The sequence below is a fragment of the Quercus robur genome, chromosome 3 (assembly GCF_932294415.1).
Source record: "Quercus robur chromosome 3, dhQueRobu3.1, whole genome shotgun sequence".
Taxonomy (NCBI): domain Eukaryota; kingdom Viridiplantae; phylum Streptophyta; class Magnoliopsida; order Fagales; family Fagaceae; genus Quercus; species Quercus robur.
In genome coordinates, this window is record NC_065536.1 from 4,746,680 (window position 1) to 4,771,413 (window position 24,734).

At 32.8% G+C, this 24,734-nt stretch overlaps 1 protein-coding gene across 2 annotated transcripts in view; it reads right to left on the minus strand.

Moving 5' to 3' along the window:
* Positions 1-13,235: 13,235 nt before the first annotated feature.
* The window catches only part of LOC126716780 (uncharacterized), a 34,609-nt gene continuing 23,110 nt past the window's right edge, over positions 13,236-24,734 (minus strand). For both annotated transcript variants that reach the window (XM_050417763.1, XM_050417762.1), the window contains exon 3: positions 13,236-13,561. In XM_050417763.1, coding sequence (XP_050273720.1) covers positions 13,300-13,561 — 262 coding nt within the window. In that variant the 3' untranslated portion in view covers positions 13,236-13,299. The remainder of the gene's footprint in view (positions 13,562-24,734) is intronic.

The following is a 24,734-nucleotide window of genomic DNA, read 5'->3' on the forward strand; positions in this document are numbered from 1 at the left end:
CTCAAAGGTCAATCCCTAATGCACCTGTTGTTAAAGTAGATTCCACTGTTTTGGCTGCTAAAGTGTCCACTGATCAAGTCAATCATATTACCAACCTTGTTAATTTTGGTGGAAAGGGAAAAGATAGGCCGGTTTGTACCCACTGTGGCAAGACTGGTCACACTATGGACAAGTGCTATAGATTACATGGGTTTCCTCCAAGTTTTAAGTTCAAGAATAAGACTGCTATGGCACATCAAGTCTCCTCAGGATCAAGCTCAGAATTTGTTTCACCAATACATCAATTTTCTGCCTTCAGTCTTGAGCAGTGTCAGCAGCTTTTAGCCCTGTTTAGTGCATCCAATCCTTCCTTTGCAACATCATCTCATATATCAAATGCCTTAATGGCCACAGCAACTCCTTCTTCCACTTCTGCTAATGTGGCAATGGCAGGTATGAACTTTTCTCATAGTGTTTTTGCTGCTCAAGTGGTAAATAGAAGGGCTTATGGTGGTAATACTTGGGTCTTGGACACTGGTGCAACTGATCATTTTGTATGCTCAGTGGATTTGCTAACTTCAATCACAGCTATTAGGCAGTCTTTGGTCCAATTACCTAATGGGGAATCAGCTCAAGTAACTCACATTGGGACTGTTACTCTTTCTTCTTCCCTAATTCTTAAAAATATCCTTTGTGTTCCATCTTTTTCTTTTAATCTCTTGTCTATTAGTTCTTTAACTCATTCACAATCATATTGTTGTGTTTTTCTGTCTGCTTATTGCTTCATTCAGGACCTTATTTCCTGGAAAACGATTGGGGTAGGCAAAGCACTTGATGGATTGTACCTATTGCAGTCAAACAGCCTTCAACAATCCTCCAGCTTTTCATTTGCTACCTTTTTATCTGCTCACAACCTCACTGATGCCTTCGGTCATTTCACTGCTGTTACTTCCACATCAGTCTCTTCTCAACCTTCATCTATTTGGCATGACAGGTTGGGGCACCCATCTGATGTCAAACTCAATAGTTTGTGTCATGTAATTCCTTCTTTAAAACCTTCTTGTAACAAAGGTTGTCAAATCTGTCCCATGGCAAAACTTAAGAGATTGCCCTTTCCTTTTCATAATAATATTAGTTCTTGTGCTTTTGACTTGATTCATATGGATGTATGGGGTCCCTACTCCACTCCAACTTTAGATGGCTTCAAATATTTTTTAACTGTTGTGGATGATGCTACAAGAGCAACATGGTTATTTTTAATGAAGTCTAAATCTGAAGTTAGGCAGTTATTTTCTTCTTTCTATACTATGGTTCATACTCAATTTGGCCTTAAAATCAAAGCTGTTAGAACTGATAATGCCAAGGAGTTTAATATGTCTGACTTCTTCAATTCTCATGGAATTATACATCAAACCAGCTGTGTTTACACTCCACAACAAAATTTTGTTGTGGAAAGGAAACATCAGCATCTTCTTTGCGTAGCTAGAGCTTTACAAATTCAATCCCAACTCCCTCTTCAGTTTTGGGGTGATTGTGTGTTACATGCTGCCTATCTCATCAATAGGCTTCCATCTCCTTTGCTACATAATAAAACTCCTTTTGAACTTCTTTTCCACAAACTTCCAAACTATTCTAATCTCAAAACTTTTGGTTGCCTATGTTTTGCATCCACCATTTCTCACACCAGATCCAAGTTTTCTCCAAGGGCAAGGAAGTGTGTCTTTCTTGGCTTTCCTTTCAATGTTAAAGGTTTCAAAGTTTTTGATCTTGCCTCTCACACTATCTTTGTTTCTAGAGATGTCACATTTCATGAAAATGTGTTTCCTTTTGTTTCCAATTCAAATAATTCTTTCCAGCAGCCTTGTTTCATTCTTGTGTCTTGTGTTCCAGCCATTAATCCTCTCTTTGATCCTCTAATTCAATCTGAATCTGCTCCTACTATACCTCATGATCCCATCACTCATATTCATCATTCTATTGATGATGATTTACTTGATGAGGTTCCAGTTGAGCCCTCTGATCCTATTGTTGATCCTATCCCTCTTAGAAAGTCTTCTAGAGCTGTCAAACAACCCTCCTACTTACAAGCTTACCACTGCAACCAGGTATCTTCTGTCATTGCTGCCCCTACTTCCCAATCAGGTACTTCTCATCCACTATCTTCACATCTCTCTTATCAACACCTCTCTTCTTCTTACAAATCCTTTTGTTGTTCCATTTCTTCTCTTGTTGAGCCTACCTATTATTATCAAGCTTCTTCTAATCCCAAATGGCAAGAGGCCATGACTGCTGAAATAGCTGCCCTTGAAGCAAATCACACATGGACTTTAACCCCTCTACCTGCTGGTAAGAAGCCTATAGGGTGTAAATGGGTGTATAAAATCGAGTATAAGGCTGATGGTTCAGTTGAAAGGTACAAGGCAAGGCTAGTTGCTAAAGATTTACACAGAAAGAGGGTGTGGACTATTTTGAGACCTTTTCCCCAGTGGCCAAAATGGTATCTGTCAAAGTACTCCTTGCTGTGGCTGCCATAAAGGGCTGGTTTCTTAGTTAATTGGATGTGAACAATACTTTTTTGCATGGTGATTTGGATGAGGAAGTTTATATGGCTCTTTCACAAGGGTTTCATAGCCAGGGGGAGGTAGTTTGTAAGCTGAATAAGTCTTGTATGGGCTAAAACAAGCATCTAGGCAATGGTTTGCCAAGTTTTCTGGCACTTTGTTTTAGCTTGGTTTTACTCAGTCCAAAGCTGACTATTCACTGTTTACTAGGAGGCAAGGTGATGTTTACATGATGCTTTTGGGGTATGTGGATAATGTCTTAATAGCTTGTAATGATAAGGCTGAGATAGACAGATTCAAGGCTCTGTTGGATGACAGGTTCAAGCTCAAAGACTTAGGTGACTTAAAGTACTTCCTTGGATTGGAGGTTGCTAGATCAGCCAAGGGAATTGCCCTTTGTCAAATAAAATACACTCTTGAGGTGCTTAATGATGCTGGTATGTTAGGGTGTAAACCAGCTAAGACCCCTATGGAACAAAGTCTCAAGTTAAGTCAATTGGAAGGAGTAGAGCTCAAAGATCCCAGCAACTACAGAAGGCTAATTGGGAGGTTATTGTATCTGACCATCACAAGGCCAGACAGCACCTTTGTTGTTCATAAGCTTAGCCAATACATGTCCAAACCAAGAAAGCCACATTTAGATGCAGCCTATAAAATCTTACAATATTTGAAGAATGAACCAGGGAAGGGTCTCCTATTTTCTTCCAAGACAGATTTACATTTGAAAGAATTTGCGGACGCTGATTGGGCTTCATGTTGTGATACAAGGAAGTCAATAACTGGTTATAGCATTTTCATTGGAGATTCTTTGGTGTCTTGGAAATCAAAGAAGCAGTCCACAGTCTCCAGGTCCTCAGCAGAAGTTGAGTATAGAGCTATGGCAGTTGCAACATGTGAACTTGTGTGGATTTTATACTTTCTAAAGGATATTGGAGTTAAACATGACAAAGAAGCATTGTTGTTCTGTGATAGCTAGGCAGCATTGCACATTGGTTCCAATCCCGTTTTTCATGAGAGAACCAAGCACATTGAAATAGACTGTCATGTAGTCAGGGATAAAGTTTTGGAAGGTGTTATCAAGCTTAATCATGTGAGGTCTCATTGTCAATTAGCAGACATGCTTACCAAAGCATTGGGGTACAATCAATTTTCCAATCTTGTTGAGAAGATCGGGATGATGAATATACACACCAGCTGCTCTTGAGGGGGAGTATCGGAATGGTAGTAAAGATGATCACAAGGAAGCAAGAGCAAAGCATGAGACGAGCTAAATCTGAGTGAAGAACAAAGTACTGCATAAACGACATCAGAATTATGCAGAAACGACAAGTAGTTTAGTCTCTGTATAAATGCCCACACGTGGGAGAGTTAGTTTCTATATGCAGTCACGTGTAGGAGTTAGTTATTTGAGTTTGTTAGTCTCTGTTATTTAGTCAGATCAGTTTCGTAGCTTAGAGCAATCTATATATAGTCTTGTACATTCATTTTTGTCATTAATGAAAAAGATATAGAAATTCTTCATTTTTCTGATAATTACTGATGCTTAAGGATGGTTAACTTTGTCATAATAAACTAGCGGACGATTGATACATAGGAACTCACTGTTTTCTTCGTATTTTAAATAATAATTTTATAGCAAGTCATTAATCTTTAACTTTTGTATATTTCTTGAGATATGTGGTCAAGCAAAAACGGTCTAATCAGATTTTTTTTTTTTTTTTTTTTAAGTTGAAATTAAAGACAAACCATAGACAGTTAGTCATATTATTTGGAGAATATGCATATGGAGACAAAACTTAATAGTGAATAGTCCTAGAAGCTTAAGATATAAGTAACACGGAGTATTCTTAGTTTGAAAAAATCAACTAGTGGTGGGTTAGGTTCATATCATGCAAGTGCCCATGTTTTTCACTTTTTAGGACCTTAAGAATAATATAGAGACATTTAGGCAAGCAACCTCGTTCAAATCCAAAGGATTGAAAACTCGGACTGTGCTAAGTTTGACAAAGATAAACTTGTGGTGCCTCTAGAGAGATCTTAATCTTAATTTCCCTTTAAAGATCACCGACCACACAAGCCCCACACTAAAGAGATCTTTCAAGTTTCGGCATCAATTAAATGATATAGCCCTAGTGCCCTTCTCAAGAGAATCTTTCTACTCGTGCTAGGTGTTAGGTTGGACTTTGACTAAATTAAATATTCGTCATTGGCCAACCCATCGTGCCTTTATCTCATCATTCTCTTAATACGCTATAAAAGGAGAAAGTCTTTAGACACAACAAATTTTAAAAAAAAAATTTCACATCTAGTTTATATGACAAATTGTTAGTATTATAAGTAAAAAATTGATCTTAGTGATAATTTTAAATAATCGCTAATAAAAATATACAAATTTAATTATTATAAAAATATTATAAATATTTTTTGTCGTTTATAAAATTACTTGTTTCGAGATCAATAAACAGCACGTGTTCAAGGACAAATTAAGTAATTATGACTTTGACCAAGCCTTCTTTTTGGTTTAAAGAAAAACATATTGGATAATATTGGATTAAATAAATTTAAAAAAAAAAAAAAACAAAAACAAAAACAAAGTTGAAAATGCTGTTGCGAAACGAAATAGCTAGACATGAAGATCCAATTGTTTAATAAGTCTTAACAACGAAGCTATTGAACCCATTTGCATAGTTCTCAGAATCAGACCGGACCAGAAGATCGGACCGTGAAAATCAAGAACCGGGATGAAAATCGGTTTTTTAAACATAAAGAACCGGGTGTATGTGGCAATTCCGTGAACCCCTAAAACCGGGATTGGACCGCATGAACCGGTGTCAAGAACCATGCGGTCCAACCCCTTAGCAATTTTTTTTTTTTTTTTTTTTTTATAAAAACAACTTAACATAATTTTATTCTACTTAATTAAATTATCCATCTCTTACAAGGAATAAAAAAAATTATAATTAAAATCCTTCAAAGATATTCAACTTTACTTCAAAAATTAATCATAAATTTTAATGTTTTCATGGTTATTATTTTATTTTATTAACTTTCTTATTTAATTATTAAATATATGCTTGAAAATCATTAAATTTCCCTCACATATATAGATATATTAGTCAATTTTGCTAATTTTATAAATTTACTATCTATATTTAGGCTTTAATTAATTATTAAATTAATTATGACGTCATCCCGGTTCGACCCTGGTTCGACCTTGGTTCGACCTCAAAAACCTTGAACCTCTCCCTTTTACAGTTTAATGAACGGTCCGGGTCTGAAAACCTTGCCCACTTGATCAACAATAAATATATTTCCTCTCTCTCTCTCTCTCTCTCTCTCTCTCTCTCTCTCTCTCTCTCTCTCTCTCTCTCTCTCTCTCTCTCTATATATATATATATATATATATATACATATCTTTTTACAATATGATTAGTGGGAAGTCATAGTAGGAAGGAATATCATTTCAGCATTAATTAGAGTATTCATCAGTCTATGAAAGATAGTTAATTTTATTATTGGGTTTCATTTCTTAATTAATGTGACAAATAAAATATACATTAAAATGATATTTTAAAAAGTGTAAAAATTTGAAATGACAAAATTCTGATTGCCAAGCCCAAGTTAACATAAGATGACAAAATTCTAATTGTAATAGGAATCTGTGCAATAGCTCTATTCTCAGCCATAACCACTAACTAAAAATTTGGATAGTGTTTTATTAACGTTCATTATATCATATTTAATCATCTCAAAATTTGAGATTATATTATGTGAAAATATAATTCTAGTGATAAAAATGATATTAAATGAAACTAATGTTACAAATTTGAGTGCAATCAATGACAAAACTAGAATTTCATATTAAGAGGTGTCAAAGCATGAAACAACTTTTACCTCTCAAGAACAAGAAACATACTAAGATTCAAATAGAACAATAAATATACATTTTAATCCAATCACCTATTAAAATGGAAATCGACGTTATTTTGAATCCCAAAAATTATTTATGGTTCATCATGCAATAAATTTTGTTGCAATCTCCCTCTTAATATACAAAATCAAAGAGCTTCTAATCAAATTTTATTGTGAAGCCTAGTTTTGTCAATATTCCTAGTTGCAAAAGTCAAATATTTTAGTTGATTCACCCGACATCTACAAATCAAATAACAATCGTACATCTATTACTCTTCTAGCTAAAGACTAAGTTTCTCAGGTCAATTAGTTAAAGTCAAATATTTTGTTGCAATCTCCCAAGTTAAACATTCCAAACTCCAGTTTCACTCTACCGATCATAGGATTTAGCTTGACTAAGATCTTCAGACTATTATAGTGAATAAAAACTTCATTCTTCTACCCAAATAATGCTCATAACCCAAAATTACAACATATATTTGTCATGGATAGCCAACACTAAAAGACCTAACCCCTAGTTATTCCCGTGGGCAGAATTTGGGTTCAACTCCCACATTCTCCTCCTGTTGTAAATAATAATAAGTTAGAAAATTATTACTTTTTATCAAATTTTCAAAAAGAAGTAAAGAAGAAGAACCATATTCTAAGATTTCCCAAAATATAATAGAAGAATAACAAAAGGTAACGAACGACACTTAGCAAGACGTCCATGATCCACTATAATTGTATTTTGAGACTCGGAATTACTTTTCCAATAAACTAATGCTAACAAATAGACATTAATTATTTGAATTATACTCGACATAACGACCCAAAAGAAGAGTGATGCTTATTAGTTATTACTAGTTCCCTGTGTAATAAGCTGCATTAGCTTTACCAGACTATGTTTATCCAATTTTATCATTGCCACAGAATTTTTCACCAAACAGTTCAAACTCTGATTCTCTAAAATAAATAAAATAATTATAATTGAAAAAACAAAAAAAAAATTGACACTGAAGGGAATATGAGCAAAAATTCTCAGATCTATGAGATGCCAAAATAAAAGAAAAATATGCATCAAAGAAAACAATCATACAAAACAATATTTACAAGGCTCGGCAATTTATCTACGTCCACAAAGTTACAGGAATTTCATTATTATCAGAGAAAAATACAAGATGCAGCAGTGCAGTCTTTCTCTCTAAAAAAGAACACACAAAACTCTAACCTCCAAAACAACATTCTCTATCCTGCATACAAGATTTACAATGGATTACAAATGTTGAGTAGTTTTCCAGTAAAGAATTAATTGCTTAACAAATGTAAGGTAGTTTTCCTGTAAAGAATTAATAACAAAATAGTATTTAGGTAAATGATATGAATCTTGGAATAAGTATATATGTTCATAACAAAAATGTTTATTCCCAAAAATGCTTATAAATACCTTGGACATTAATTCATCTGGACATATACAATATTCTCTCTATACACTCTGTTATGTAGTCTGATAACCACCATAACGGGACTGCCATCTTCCACTTTAGAGACATTGAATTGGTTATATTGTACTTGAATGATTAAAGATTTGGTGCTTAATCACTTTGTCAACCTCTATACCTTAGAATTAGAGCACTGCCCTCAATTTCCTTTTGCTACAGATTTAAGAATAAGAATTAAGAATGCTTGTATCTGTTATTGTTCACAAGTAGTTGACATTTCCTTTTTCGCGGTTGATATTTAGAATGAAAGTTCATAGAATCCATAATTTATATATAAAACCATTAATTATGATATTATTGATAATGACTGATCCCATTTGAATCATATGGATCATTAAATATGTCCTAACTTTGTGTATGATGTGTAAGGTACTGTATATATCGATCTAACATAAAAAGCATATTACAAACTCTATTAAAAAAAAAAAAATTTGTGCTATATTGTTTAAGAGAGTGAATATAAACTACTTTATATGATTTATTTAATTTTTGTTCTTTGGAATATGTACATGATATTTGGTGGAAAAAACTTAAGCACCTGATATCAATGCACGAACCAATCTTTTAATTGTTAAGTGTGTTGGATCATAGTAGTTGAAACCATGACTCTAATAACTTGTTCAATTAGGTCAAATGCAAAAGGTTTGAAAACAAAAATTGAAAAAAATGAAGCATTCTATTGATCCAAATACAAGTATATATCCCAACAAGGGATTTTAAAATCTGAATTTCAAATCATCAACATATAAAATGAACCCAATTAAGGAATTTTAAAATAAAAATAAAATTAAAAATCAAGCCATTTTAAATATAATCAAAATGATCATCCATCTAGATGCAACCTAAATGTTCCCGTTTTAGTAGACCTTAACAAAGAAGCTGTTAAAGGAATTTAACGGAGATCGGATCTTATTGCATGCTTCGGACTTTTCCTTGGAATTGGTCCTAGGTCAATTTTGCCGACCGGTCATTCTTTTTTTTTTTGGGTATTAGAATGCTATCTTGTCCTTTTTAGGAATGGAATCTGGCGATAAGGTTTGGTAAAACAGATCAAAAGATAAGGAGAGAGAGAGAGGCATGAATATTGTTCTGGTACATTCACCAATCCATCTCAGGAGAGAGACAATACACCTAACACAGTTTTGCTGGACAGTCATGAATATTGTTATGTTAAGTCGGCAAGATGAGCTTCCTATTTCAATTGGAATTCTGTCATCTTAATTATGTTCACAAGGGTTTGGTAATACAAGCCACACGGACCAAACATCAACAATTGCTACGGTTGCTGACAAATTTGCCAGTTAATAGTCAAATTTTGTTCTAGTCAATTGTTCTTTTAAAGAGAGGGAGTAAATGTGACACGATCACAAATTCAATACCACAACAGAGCTAGTCTAGGAAAGAAGACTAAAAACAATTGTTAGAGGAGAAAATTTAATATCACAACTTATTTATTACAACTGTGATGTTGCAAAGTGTAAGTGATAGAAAAAAAAATAGTGGAGAAAACATTGAAAAGCTAAATAATGATGAGTTTATATTCCTTACAATCATAACTTATCCTTTTAGCTAGTTGTAAAAACAGTCATGCTAAGAAATGTGTTTGTGCACTATTAAGTTTGAGCTTTATAATATATATAGTCAATTCTATTTTACGTGCGCGTATATTAAAGTAGTAGTTATAGAAAGTTGGAAACCAAGAGAAGAGGAGGGCCATGATGACATTGGACCTTTACCGTTTTGAATTAAATAACAATGAAATTAACCTCAAAAACATGTTGAAGGCAGAATCAAACACCAATAAAGTTAAAAAGATGAGAGAAAGGTACAAATTTTTTTCTTTTTTGAAAGGTATATGTGCACCCAATAGTAATTACTTGCAGAAAAGAATATGGCAGACGATGTAATAGAACTCATATTTTGTTCAAAATGTGAAACAATAAAGGAAATATCTCTTTCTTTTTTACAATATTTTCGTAGAAAAATGGACACTAATGATCTAGAATCCTATTTGAAGTAGACTGAGATATACAGAAGGAAAACAAACATGCGAAAAATAAAGGGTACAATATATATATATATATATATATATATATATATATGGAAGAAAAAGAAACCTTCTTACCGTGAACATGTGAAAAAAGAGAGGCAAATTAAATATGGAATGTAAAGAAGCATTTTGCCTTTGTGTTAGAATTCATTTCCCTCTCCCTTGTGTGTGTGTTTGTTTCTCAAAACAAAATTTATTGTTAGGCATTTTTACTCAATATACCGATAATTGCAAATTTTCAAAAACTTTGTTTCTAACCAATAAAATAAGTAAAAAATAAAATTTATTCCTAATGGCATAAAGCAAAATAATAATAATAATAATAATAATAATAAATAATTACACAGGTACCAAAACTTTAAAACCAAAAATATTGTTCACCATATCTTATATCTACTTGCTATTCGGGTTGTGTAGAAAATTTATTCTGAGTTATTTATTTAATTTTTCTGAAGTTTGGTGAGAAGAAATAATATTTAACAAAAAAGAAAAAGAAAAAGAGTACATTATTCTATGTTCCAAAATTTGAGTTTACTTTGTTTTGAGTAAGGCTTGAGGTACGAAGAAGTTTCGTTACTTTTTTTTTTTTTTTTCCATATTTTAATAAGATGATAAATTTAATCGGTACAAAATTGCTTTCATATAGCTAGCTTCATTACAAATACTTTTTATAACCAATAAAAAATGCGGGATCAAAACGTTGTTTAATTGACTTGTTGAATTTTTTTGTTTTCCAAAGTGACAAAACGTAATTTTAGCAACTAAATATGCAATTGGCTTATTTATTTATTTTATGTGTGAAAATTTAATTAATTTGTAAAAGATTGAAAAAAGTATAATTATATTTAGGTTAAAGTGTAAATTGTATTTTCTAAGTTTGATTGAAATTCATTTTAGGTTTCTAACTTTCGTTCAATTGAATAATTTAAGTTTCAAATTTTTTTAATTCAAGCATTCACTCTAATTCCGTAAGAAAATATCTCTTCCTTTTATACATTATTTTCGTTGTAATTAACTTGACAATATTTAACTAAAAATAATTTCAAAAATCATGGAATATGTCATTCTTCCAAATCTAAAATTTACCCTTATTTTTATAACCAAACCCAGTACTACTTCTCTTATTTCTATCCGAAATTTGGAGTTAGCAGAAGAAAGTAAGAAATTTTTTTTCTTTTTTAATATATATAAATAAAAACAAAGTAAGAAATCTACTCTACTAAGGAGTAGGATTTCTTATAAGTGTTTAACTTTTTGCCTTCTATCAGAATTCGTAAATGTTGAACCTGAAGGCGTGTCCGTTATGGCATGATATCCTTGTTCAACGGATTGAAAATTTTGGCTTGTGTTATGACCCCATCCGAAGTTGTAATTTTGAATAAAATTACCTTTGTATGGCTTTATTGCCGGGCTATTTATTTTCTGAATTTAGAGGTTAATGAAAACAAGAGATTTTATAATGAGGATAATGCTTAACTTTTCAATAAAGATAGAATTTCAAGTTTTGGCTTAGAACATATTCCATAAGATTAAAGTAATAAGTTATATATATAATATGCATAAAATGTACAATTTTATGATATCCTTTATTTTATATTAGGTGGTTTGTTTTTTAAACTTAATTTTAATCGGTAATTTTGGCATCCCATTTTCATATTTATTTTACTACTTCTCAAAATTATTTTTATATTTATTTAAATCCATTTAACAATGCATTCAATTGGTGATCCATATATTGATTGGACCAATAATCAATGAGCCAACCATTACAACGGGTCAATGTCTAGTATGAGTTAACTGTTGAGTAATGCTAATGACACATAAAAGTTTACAATTTTATACTACAAGTCACCATGTGCTGAGTTGTGAGTGATAAAAGTGTGATAGTGGGCCAAGCAAGGACACACCTCCACCACTCATAACTCGTCACGTGATAAATTGTGGCGCAAAATTATACATTTCTACATGTACATTAGCATTACTCTTAACTTTTCTTTCTAGTTTCAAAGTGTAGTGGTTGGGCAAATAGGACATGCAAGTGTGCACATCAAAAACTAATTATCTTTGTATGGATTCTCAAGCTGCACGTGTTCCCACCTTAGCACCTATTACAATTACTGAATAATAAAGTTCCCAACTTTAATTAAAAAAAGAAAAAAAGTTTACACAGTTAGATCATGCATGATTGGATCATTATGTTGATCTTCGGTACCGGTTAGACGGTCATGAGTTGAGGCGTGTATATGAAGCCATGACGCGACGTATTGCCTCTTGCTAGCCAACCGTGGTGGACATATTGGAAGTCATACGAAATTAAAGTCTTTTTATTTTATCATAGCTGAGATCATCGGTAAAACTTGTTGCCATATATGGTTTATGCTTAATTTATATGGTTGGGAAATTCGCTTCCAAGTGCCAATAAGCGTTGTGAGTAAGTAATTAAGTCAGGGGCTGTTGCCATTTACCAGCATTAGACAGCTATAATTTGGAGCATACCAGCTGGTAGCCAATAAGGCTTGCCATGGTCAAGCAAACAAGGTTTACTATGTATGTGGCAGCCATAGATGGTTGGTTATTGGTGTCAGCCACGATTGAAAGATGCTAGTAGTGATGGAGTTAGGGATTTCCAGTTACGAAAACTGAATTATTCTGTCATGATAAATTCAAATTACAAATAAACACTACTTTAAAAAAATTTAAATTTCTTATTCTAAAGTATGTTACATACGTGTACACAAAATTACTAACTTTAAATATTAATAAAATATACCTATAATGTAAAAGAAAAAAAATTAAAAATTTTGGCATGTGGCTCCGCCACTGGATACTAGAGAAATAACATATAACATTTTTTTTCCCCAGAACATAAGACGAATAATTACAGGGAATAATGAAGTATATATTTATAGGTGTTGTTTTTTTAATCAAAAAAGCATTGGGCAGAGAAAATATTGCTCTAGAAAAGCAACATTAATTACAGCAACAAGTTTTATGAACACCAACTCAGCTCATCAGACCATTCACAGTAAGAAAGCTAGAAAATATCGTTTTTAACAACTCAAAACGCTACTTTATCTATTTTAACACCCAACTTTATATATAACAAATCCAACATCAAAGGTTTTATCTTAACATTTAAAGTAATAAAACAAAATATTCAACACAACAAACAGCAACCACAACCTTAAACACATTAAAATATATATATATATATATATATATATTTACTGCATATATATATATATATATATATATTTACTGCAGCTCACTGGGACTCAATCTGAACTTTGCCTTCTTTATTTCAGGGCAAATGGCATCATGGTCCATGTGTGGTTGGATTAGGGGCAGAAGGTGGGACTAGACCTTTTTTTAGTGGAACATATTCACTACCTTGAACCATCTGACCTGCACTCATCTCATGGTTTCCGGGGTGAGGAGGAGTGGCATACAGAACTGGCGGACCTCTTGGGCCTAGAGTCTCTCCTTTATTGGCTACATCTTCAACAGTTGAGCTAGATAAGGATTGCTTCTTCCTCCCCTCCACCTCCATGCTTGGATTCAGAAGCCGAGCTTCAGATCTATAAACAAAAAAACAATATTCGAATAAAGCACATGCAAAAAATTAAATAGAGAAAGATAGTTTACTATATAAAAAAATTACTTTTAGAAAAAATTTTTAAACTAAAACTGTGATAAGTTCATTGTGAATGCTTTAACATGATTTGGACTCATTGGGTCTAGTGGAAAGATATAATACAAAAGTAATTAATTTTTTTTAAGGGAACTCTATATTTTGCACAATAAATAATATAAAGTATGACAATAAATTCATTCCCTGCACACTAATTCAGATGACTAAGCCATTTTCTAAAGGTAAATCTAAGTACACAACAATTTTTGAGGAGCAAATCTATGTATTTTTCATAATTTGTTTTTCTTTTTATAGATATATTTCACAAATTTTTGAATAAATAAATTGTAATTAACAGACGAAAAAAGTAATAAACTCATATTCCTTTTGTCTTGACTTGCCACAAGCCATATTGTAAAAACATTTTACAATATAGGTTGAATTACTATTATGATCATCAGATTATTAACAAAAAATTAATTTAGTTCCTTAACTATTAATTATGTCAATTTAGTCGCTCAACTTTTAAAGCCAAGTCAATTTCATTTTTAAATCTCTTTCTTTATTACTAAAGTTGAAAAGAAAAATGATAGCTTTGAAAAGAAAAATGATATCTTTTTGGACCTCTATGAAAGAATGAAAGCTTTAAATTCACATTATAAAAAAGAAATAGAATTTGAACCCCATCAAAGATCATCTTTTACAGAAACTATGGTTTGCCAACGAGTCTGTAGGCTGACCAACGCTAACAAGGAGCAAGTAGTGGCTAAAGTAGTAATATAAGTTCCTAGTAACTACTTAATTGCAAAGAAATAAAACTCATACACCTACCATCCATGGCTCTGATACCATTGAATTACCCAGGAGTGAGCACAGCAGTAATATAGAAGCATAAACAATGATAAAATAGTTTATAAAGAAGAGAATAGCAAAATAGATATAGTCAAAATAGATTAAAACAGAGTATGGAACATAAAACTGAAACAAATAAAATCTTACTTGAAAATACTTCTGTCTTTGATTAAACTTGAAAACAAACTGTCTTTCTTACAAGCTTTGAAAATAAGAGCTGTCTGAAGAGTTACAAGATTACAAAGTAAAATATGAAATTGATTCTGATTCTGACAGTGAAATTGATGATTATAATTATAATAGTAACACAAATAATTGGAGTAATTTAACAGGAGATAAAATCAACCGACAGACTAATAAACACAATAATAGTTTTTTAGACAGAATTAATAGTAAATTGGAGTCCTTGGAAAATACTGACAGATCTACTATATATACCATTGACTACCCAGGAGTGAGCACAGCAGTAATATAGAAGCATAAACAATGATAAAATAGTTGATAAAGAAGAGAATAGCAAAATAGATATATTCAAAATAGATTAAAACAGGGTATGGAATATAAAACTGAAACAAATAAAATCTTACTTGAAAATACTTCTGTCTTTGATTATACTTGAAAACAAACTGTCTTTCTTACAAGCTTTGAAAATAAGAGCTGTCTGAAGAGTTACAAGATTACAAAGTAAAGTCTGTAAAGGGTTACAAGATTATCTGTCTAAAAAGGTAAGGCTACAAGCTTATCTGTTTGAAGGTAAAGCTATAAGATTACAAGAGAAAGTAAAGTACAAAAGGGAGAGTACAAAAGTCTTTCGGGGAAGGGGAAAGGAAAGCTAAAAGTCTTTCTGAGGATTGGGCCTTGGAATGGACCTTTAAAATTTGAACTTGAAAATTTGAACCTTAGTTCTGGACCTATCTTCTGTCTTCGGAGTCTGTCTATTTATAGATGAAATGAACCATAGTAAGTCTTCAAAAGTAACCTGAGTTAAGTAAAGTGAACTCAAGTTATTCTGTCGATAGAATCTTGAATAGTAAAAGTCTTTTCCGTCACGGGTCTGTCTTCTGTCTTCTTTTTGTCTTTTCTGTCACGGGTCTGTCTTCTGTATTCTGACATCTTATCTTTTGGCAATCTGTCTTCTGTCTTCTTTTTGTCTTTTCTGTCAAGCTCTGGACTGTAATGGATCTGTCTGGAAGCTATTCATGCATGTCGGTGAATAGTGGTCTGTTTCCAGTGAATAGTGATCTGTCGCTGGTGAATAGTGATCTGTCGCCGCTGTCTGTCGGAAGAGTATTCTGTCTGTCTGTGCCTTCTGTCTATCTGTCTGTCAATCTGTATCCGCGTAGTTATCATAATCTAGCGGATCAGTGTTATCCTCATACTGCTCATGCTCGTGGAGCATTCCATAATCATTACATAGGGCACAGTATGAAATGAAAACAGGAACATGATCTTTGGCTGTCATCAATCTGGGATCTTTAACAATCCTTCTTTTCCCAATGAGCCTTCCTGCTGAAGGTCTTGGGCCATACACAGCTATCCTGTCAGTGTAGCCATATAAATGAAAACCTCTATCTAATTTTCTCTGTTCTTCATGAATCTTATTACTCATGAAATTAGACCATTCTTGAGCCAAAGCACCTGGATCCTCAAGTGATAAGTAAGTATCTCCTGTATACCAGTCATATTCAAGGATACCACATCAATCATGGATAAGGACTAGAATGTGTGCTGGCTGAGCTTCCATATAATAGCTAGTGTCCCAAACTGGGAGAGTACTCCAGATTTCTATCTTCATATAATTAAGTCCTCCAATCTGTGCTGCTGCTTCTTGGATGACTCTGGGAAATAAACTAATCTGATTTGCAGAAGTAATGGTTAATTTTCTGATAAACCCTGCTTCTAGCATTTCAGATAACCATAAGGGATCACAGATTACTGGATCTTTTGTCTCTGTGTTGATAAGTAATCCCGGATAGGGATCAAATCTGTCTCCTGTTCTTTCATAAACTCTGTCTGAATTTCCAAAACTGTCATACCATTTTGCCTTATGAGATAACCATATATCACCTGTCATGTCTTCTGTTCTGATAAATGCTGTAGAGACTAATAATTTAAAAAGATACATCCATCTGTCATAAGAACTTGTTATAGCTTTATGAGTTAATATATTCTGTTGGATTTCAGGGGGTAAAGTTCTAATAGCAAGTCTCGTTTTTTGCTGAATCTTAGGGTGGAGCTTTGAAAAGCTTGTTCCCATAAGATAGCTTTTTAGAGACTGTAGTTCTGTCTTTGTGGAGCTTGAATCTCCATCCTCCCTGCCAGGGAGTTGACAACCGAGAGCTTCAATAAATGCCCCGGTGCTAACAAGATGTAATTCCAAAGCCTGAAGGGTCATTTGGAATAAGGGTTTCTGTCTGAGGGTGAAGGCTGCCTGTAAATTATCAAGAAGTAGTTTAATATGAAAAGGAAGGTCTGTAAATTCTCCATCTTGAAACATAAGATCACTGTCAAGCACTTTTTGCAGAATTACACTTTTATCACCACATGAATACATTGCCTCTGTTAGCAGTGTATCCTGAAGGGATATTGTCTCTATCGAGACGCCTTCATGCATATCCGAAATTTTTACTGAGGGCTTTCGGAAACCTCTGGGTTGCACCGCTGGTGCCTTGCCCTTGTCTTTCTGAGAAATTCTTTTGAAATATTTTATAAGGAAAATAAAAACATTTATAAAACAAACAAGATTTATAAAATAAACTTTTCTTTGTACACTTTTGTGCTCTTGCTGAGTAGCAATAATATTAGAGTAGTCATAATGGGATCTGTCAAGGTAAATAAGGTTCAGAGTATTTCTTAAATCTAGTATGATTCTATCTTCGTGAAGTCTTTCATTAATAGGACAATCTGTCAAGGGATTAATTCTACCTGCTAGGAAATTAAATCTGTCATTATTCAAGAAATTAATGTTTTCTTTAATGCTTAATAAAAAAGAGTCTGTCAAAGCTTCTTTTATTAAAATATCTATTATATGAATATTTAAAAATGCTATAAAGAGTGTATATTTGTCATTTAGTACTTCTATCAGTCTATCAATCTGTCTGTCATTATTATTAAAAGAAATAATAATTTTACCATCTATATTTTGTGTGGGGGCAATAGTCTCAAATTGCCATCTGTCAGTCCATATATTATTAGTCCATGCATATTGATTATAAAAGACTATATTCATATCTTCTGTAGATTGGACTTTATGTAAGAAAGCAATAGGAGAATAAGAACGTATCCCTGTCTCTTTGTCTTGTTTATCTTTCTTTTTGTCATTTTCTGTCAATTGATTAACAAGTAGCATTTCTGTCTTTAAAGATGACAAACTTCTTTCAGTTCTATAGATTCCTCTTTCATTGATATCTGTTAAAATAGTAACCTCTTTGGAAAAGTGTATTTCTTTCAGGACAAGTGGTACAATGAATTTGAAGAATATATCTTTTCCTAACACATTAGTTTTAATTCCTTTACCTGTCATTAAAAAAGGATAAATTAAAGCCATAAAAGGAGTTCTTAAAATAATTTTAAAAGGAAAGTCTTTAATTAAAACAAAGGCTGTCTCAAAATATATTCTATCATGGCATATATGAACATTGGGTATTTTATAATTAATTATTAGTCTTTCTCCATTGGCCTGAATTAATCTTTCAGATGATTTTTCATAATACTTTAAGGGTATTAATCTTACTTGTATATAATTCATATCAGCACCTGAATCTGTCAAAGCAGTTTCTGTCAAGAAAAACTCTAAAGTAATTTCTGTATGCCATTTTATGAAAATTACTCTGTCAATTATACTTAAGAAATTCTGTCTATCAAATTTATTACTATTGTTTGAAACATTAATATCTATAACTTCTTTATCTGTAGGAGGAACAAGGGGGTCTATCATGGGATTAAAAAATTCTTTTATTATTTCTACAATATTATGTTCATTTATGTCTGTCAGGTTTTCTTTTTTAATTTCTTTAATTTCCTTTTTTACCATTTCTTCTTCTGTCAGTAGAGCTATTGGTTTTATCTTTACACCATCTTGTTTGAATTTCTTTTTTACCTTTTCTTTCTTGTCTTTATAGTGATTTGGTAGATTTTCTATTAGTTTTATTACTATGTCTTTTTGTTTTCTTTTTCTCTTATTAAATTTAAGTGGGTTGGTTGATTTTAACTCTTTCTTTACTTGATCTATCTCTTTTTGTTTAACATTAAATATTTCCATCAATTCTTTTATAATATCTTTTTCAAATTCTAATTTACTAATTTGTTTAGTAATTTTATTATGTCTGTCACATTGTTTTTTAGTATGTCCATATCTTTTGCATTTATGACAAATAGTACTATTAACATGTCTGTCAGCTTTCTCATTATCTGATAATTCTGTCGTATTTAAAATTGTTATGTCTTTTAATCTGTCTGTTTCTATTGGTAAACTTAAAAGTTCTATCTTTTTAGCCAATTCTATTAAACTGTGGTTTTCAGTTCTGTCAATTGTTTTAAGTCTCTCATCAATTTCTTCTTTAAAAATATTACACTTTTTGTCTTTTACTTCCATTTTTACTTTTACTACACTATCACTATTTGCTTTTTCTTTTAAATTACTATTATTATTTTTCCTACCATTGTTGACTATTTCTCTTTCATGTTTTATCTTTTCTTCTACTTCTATCTCTTTTGTATCTAAATTCCTACGTACCATTTCATTGTTTTGTCTTTCATATAATTCTTTCAAGCTATCATTATATCTAGGGCTATCATCTTTTCCTATTTCTTTTTCTATCTTTCTACGTATAACACCTTCATCTTTATGTCTTTCAATTCTTCTTCTATCATTTGTCTCTATTAGGCTTCTTTGTTCTTTTATCACTTTCCCTACATCTTCACTATTCTGTCTTTCAAACATTTCTTTCATCTCTTTTACCATTCCTTTTTTTAGTATTTCTTTCTCATTATCTGTCAGCTTCTCATGTAGAGATTCTTTCTTGTTTATCTTTAATAGGCTCTTTTGTCTATCTGTGTCTAGTACTGAACTAGAAATTTCTTTTAGTCTGTCATTTTCTACAGTACTTCTACGTGTTACTCTTTCGTTAATAGGGCAAATATCTCTATCAACTAATTTGTCAGTTGCTTGTACATTCTTATCTTCAACTTCTTGTGAATTACTATTTATAAACCAATTATCTGTCATAGTTTCTGTAAAAGATGATCTTAGATGGGGTTCAAATTCTATATTTTTTTCAAAATGTGAATTTAAAGCTTTCATTCTTTCATAGAGGTCCAAAAAACTATCATTTTTCTTTTCAACTTTAGTATATATAGTAGATCTGTCAATATTTTCCAAGGACTCCAACTTTCTATTAATTCTATCCAAAAAACTATTATTGTGGTTATTAGTCTGTCGGTTGATTTTATCTCCTGTTAAATTACTCCAATTATTTGTGTTACCATTATAATTATAATTATCCATTTCACTGTCAGAATCAGAATCTGTTTCATAATCCATATCACTATTAGACCAATTTTCATCTATATCTTTCATGCTATAACCTTCATCATAATCTATATCATCATAGTCCATGTTTCAAATTAGTGTGTGCCTAGCCTAAGTGTGAACAAGCAAACAGATGATGAGCTGATAAATGTATTTATTCTCTTTCTAAACAATTAATAATTACTGGCGGAACTATTACTAACCACTGGTATCCTTGCTATCGGGACCACCTCCTCGGGAAAACTCCATTGCGGGACCACCCAAACAACGCCTGTCCGTCGGCTACAACAAAGGGGCTGACCAACGCGAAACTATGGTTTGCCAACGAGTCTGTAGGCTGACCAACGCTAACAAGGAGCAAGTAGTGGCTAAAGTAGTAATATAAGTTCCTAGTAACTTCTTAATTGCAAAGAAATAAAACTCATACACCTACCATCCATGGCTCTGATACCATTGACTACCCAGGAGTGAGCACAGCAGTAATATAGAAACATAAACAATGATAAAATAGTTTATAAAGAAGAGAATAGCAAAATAGATATAGTCAAAAGGGATTAAAACAGAGTATGGAACATAAAACTGAAACAAATAAAATCTTACTTGAAAATACTTCTGTCTTTGATTAAACTTGAAAACAAACTGTCTTTCTTACAAGCTTTGAAAATAAGAGCTGTCTGAAGAGTTACAAGATTACAAAGTAAAATCTGTAAAGGGTTACAAGATTGTCTGTCTGGAAAGGTAAGGTTACAAGCTTATCTGTCTGAAGGTAAAGCTATAAGATTACAAAAGAAAGTAAAGTACAAAAGGGAGAGTACAAAAGTCTTTCGGGGAAGGGAAAAGGAAAGCTAAAAGTAAAGTCTTTTAAATTTGAACTTGAAAATTTGAACCTTAGTTCTGGACCTATCTTCTGTCTTCGGAGTCTGTCTATTTATAGATGAAATGAACCATGGTAAGTCTTCAAAAGTAACCTGAGTGAACTCAAGTTAATCTGTCGGTAGAATCTTGAATAGTAAAAGTCTTTTCTGTCACGGGTCTGTCTTCTGTCTTCTTTTTGTCTTTTCTGTCACGGGTCTGTCTTCTGTATTCTGACATCTTATCTTTTGGCAATCTGTCTTCTGTCTTCTTTTTGTCTTTTCTGTCACGCTCTGGACTATAATGGATCTGTCTGGAAGCTATTCATGCATGTCGGTGAATAGTGATCTGTCTCCAGTGAATAGTGATCTGTCGCTGGTGAATAGTGATCTGTCGCCGCCATCTGTCGGAAGAGTATTCTGTCTGTCTGTGCCTTCTGTCTTTCTGTCTGTCAATCTGTATCCGCGTAGTTATCATAATCTAGCGGATCAGTGTTATCCTCATACTGCTCATGCTCGTGGAGCACTCCATAATCATTACATAGGGCACAGTATGAAATAGGAACGGAAACAGGAACATGATCTTTGGCTGTCATCAATCTGGGATCTTTAACAATCCTTCTTTTCCCAATGAGCCTTCCTGCTGAAGGTCTTGGGCCATACACAGCTATCCTGTCGGTGTAGCCATATAAATGAAAACTTCTATCTAATTTTCTCTGTTCTTCATAAATCTTATTACTCATGAAATTAGACCATTCTTGAGCCAAAGCACCTGGATCCTCAAGTGATAAGTAAGTATCTCCTGTATACCAGTCATATTCAAGGATACCACACCAATCATGGATAAGGACTAGAATGCGTGCTGGCTGAGCTTCCATATAATAGCTAGTGTCCCAAACTGGGAGAGTACTCCAGATTTCTATCTTCATATAATTAAGTCCTCCAATCTGTGCTGCTGCTTCTTGGATGACTCTGGGAAATAAACTAATCTGATTTGCAGAAGTAATGGTTAATTTTCTGATAAACCCTGCTTCTAGCATTTCAGATAACCATAAGGGATCACAGATTACTGGATCTTCTGTCTCTGTGTTGATAAGTAATCCCGGGTAGTCAATGGTATCAGAGCCATGGATGGTAGGTGTATGAGTTTTATTTCTTTGCAATTAAGACATTACTAGGAACTTATATTACTACACAGCCACTACTTGCTCCTTGTTAGCGTTGGTCAGCCTACAGACTCGTTGGCAAACCATAGTTTCGCGTTGGTCAGCCCCTTTGTTGTAGCCGACGGACAGGCGTTGTTTGGGTGGTCCCGCAATGGAGTTTTCCCGAGGAGGTGGTCCCGATAGCAAGGATACCAGTGGTTAGTAATAGTTCCGCCAGTAATTATTAATTGTTTAGAGATAAAATGAATATATTTAGTCGCTCATCATCTGTTGCTAAGACACACTTAGGTCAGGCACACACTAATCTGAACATGGAAAGTGATAAGATAGTTAATTCTGAAGAATTTAGCATGAGAGATATAGACAGAAATTTATTAGAATGGAATAAATGGAATATACCAACTGAAAGAACTGATAAAATCTACAGACAGACTACTTTTTCTAAATTATCTTTCTTGACAGATTATACCATAAAAACTGTTGAAAGAACTTACTCTTTATTTAATGAATATGAAACAATTCAGTTATTCTCAATAGATTCAATTGACAGACATAGACAGAAATATGCATTTTTACATGTTGGCTTAGTCCAAGTAGCCGTTAAACCATTAACAAGAGAAGCTTTAAATGCAAGTGTTTTACTTTGCTTAAGAGATGACAGACATTTAAGATTTGATGACTCACTTCTTGGGATGATGGAAACAAGTTTACATAAAGGACCAGTATATTTTAATTGTTATCCTAACTTTGCTTTAAGCCTTTCTGACAGAAATATTATGGATGCTTTAACTTTAAATGTAAAAACAAATGGTTATTACATGAAAGAAGGCTCAGAACCTTTAGCTATTATTTATAGGATTTATTATAAACTAATGAAAACCACTTTAGACCCTGACTCCATAGTTGACCCTTCCCCTAAAGGACAGACTCTCCTTTTGCAAGCCTCAACCCGGAATACTAGATTGCGGGTACCTCAACAAATACAGTGGAAAGATATAACCCTTCCTGAAAGATGGCAACTTGAAACTATTGCCCCCACACCAAAAATAGAAAACACTGAACCAGATTTTATAGCCCAAAATACAGATGGTACAGTTATTATTTCTTTCAATAATAATGACAGACATACTGATAGTCTCATAAGACCTAGTAGTTCTACAGGCAGAAAGACCCCAATGATGTTTACCCCTAGAAGCTCCTTTTCCTCTAGGACACCTTTCTCTGATTCCAGGCCTTTACCTCCTCAGAATCTTCCTCCAGTAATACACCTTCCCCCTATAAATACTAAGAAAACCCCTATTCAGACAGAAACAGCTTATTATCCGACAGATACCACACAACCCACCCTTAATGTTCACCAACCTCTTTATCAGCCCCAACCTCAACCTGATTCTCCTACCCACACAGATATATTAGGATTTACAGATGATAGACAAATTAATGTGTTATCTAAAGAATTTGTTTTAGATAAAGAACTACTAAAATATGATTATTTAAAACCTGAAAATAATGACAGAAAGAACCAATTTTTTGAAGAATATAATGAACATGAAAGAACCAATTTAAGAACTAAGTATTTTGAAATGATGACAGACTTACAGACACACTTTAGTTTCTTTGACTTTTTGGACTATCATAACAAAAAGATAAGTGTAATAGAGAAAATATTATCATGGACAAAGACAGAAAATCATGAGAAAGTGTATCAGACTTATCCACCATTTGAATCAATTATATTGAGTCAAAATAGTGGAGTCCAAGTTTTGGCTACACCTATTAAAAGACCCAGTCTAAGTGATGATAATAAGAATCTAGACAGTATAATTCAACAGAACAATTACACCAATACTTATCTAAAAACTATTGGCCAAAAGCTACAAGATATAGAAGACAGACTAATACCCCCTTCTACTTCCATAAAAAAAGAAAACACGTCCAATACCCCTTTATTTATCCCTCATGAGATACCTCCTCACCTTAGAGCACCTTTAAACAAACCCATGGCAGAAAAAACTGATAATTTACTTAATGAGATAAATAAAAAATTAGACTTAATGAAATTAGAATCATCAAAGGATATGGAGCCATTAAAAAATAAGAATATTATAACATTAAAAGGAAGAACTGACTCTTCAGAGGATGAAGAATCAGAAGACAATCAATTGACAGATTTGACAGATACAAATAATTTGAATTTGACAGATATAAATAATTTGGAATCACAATTTACAGATAAATTACAAATTAATAAATTAACTTTAGCATCTTCATCACAAGATCGTAAAAAAGGAAAGATTGACGATCTATACCCCAGAAAGAATTGGTATCCTAAACCTACTCCCCCTGATTTACAATTTGAAGAAAGACATACTTATGTTAATTCATCTTATTCGCCGGACTTAATTTATGAATGGAATATTGATGGAATGTCAGAATATGAAATAATAAACCTTTTACATGAAATGACTTTGCTCACTAATGTTTATAAAAATCATGGAAAACAGGATCATCAGATAGCTCATTTAATTGTCACTGGTTTTACTGGCCAGTTGAAAGGCTGGTGGGATCATTATTTAAATAATGATGACAGAAATGGAATATTGACAGCCGTTAAAAGAGAAACAGATGGAAGTGTTATAATGACAGATAGACAGCCTTCACAAGATGCAGTTAATACTTTAATTTTTACTATAACCAAAAATTTTGTTGGTGATCCCAATC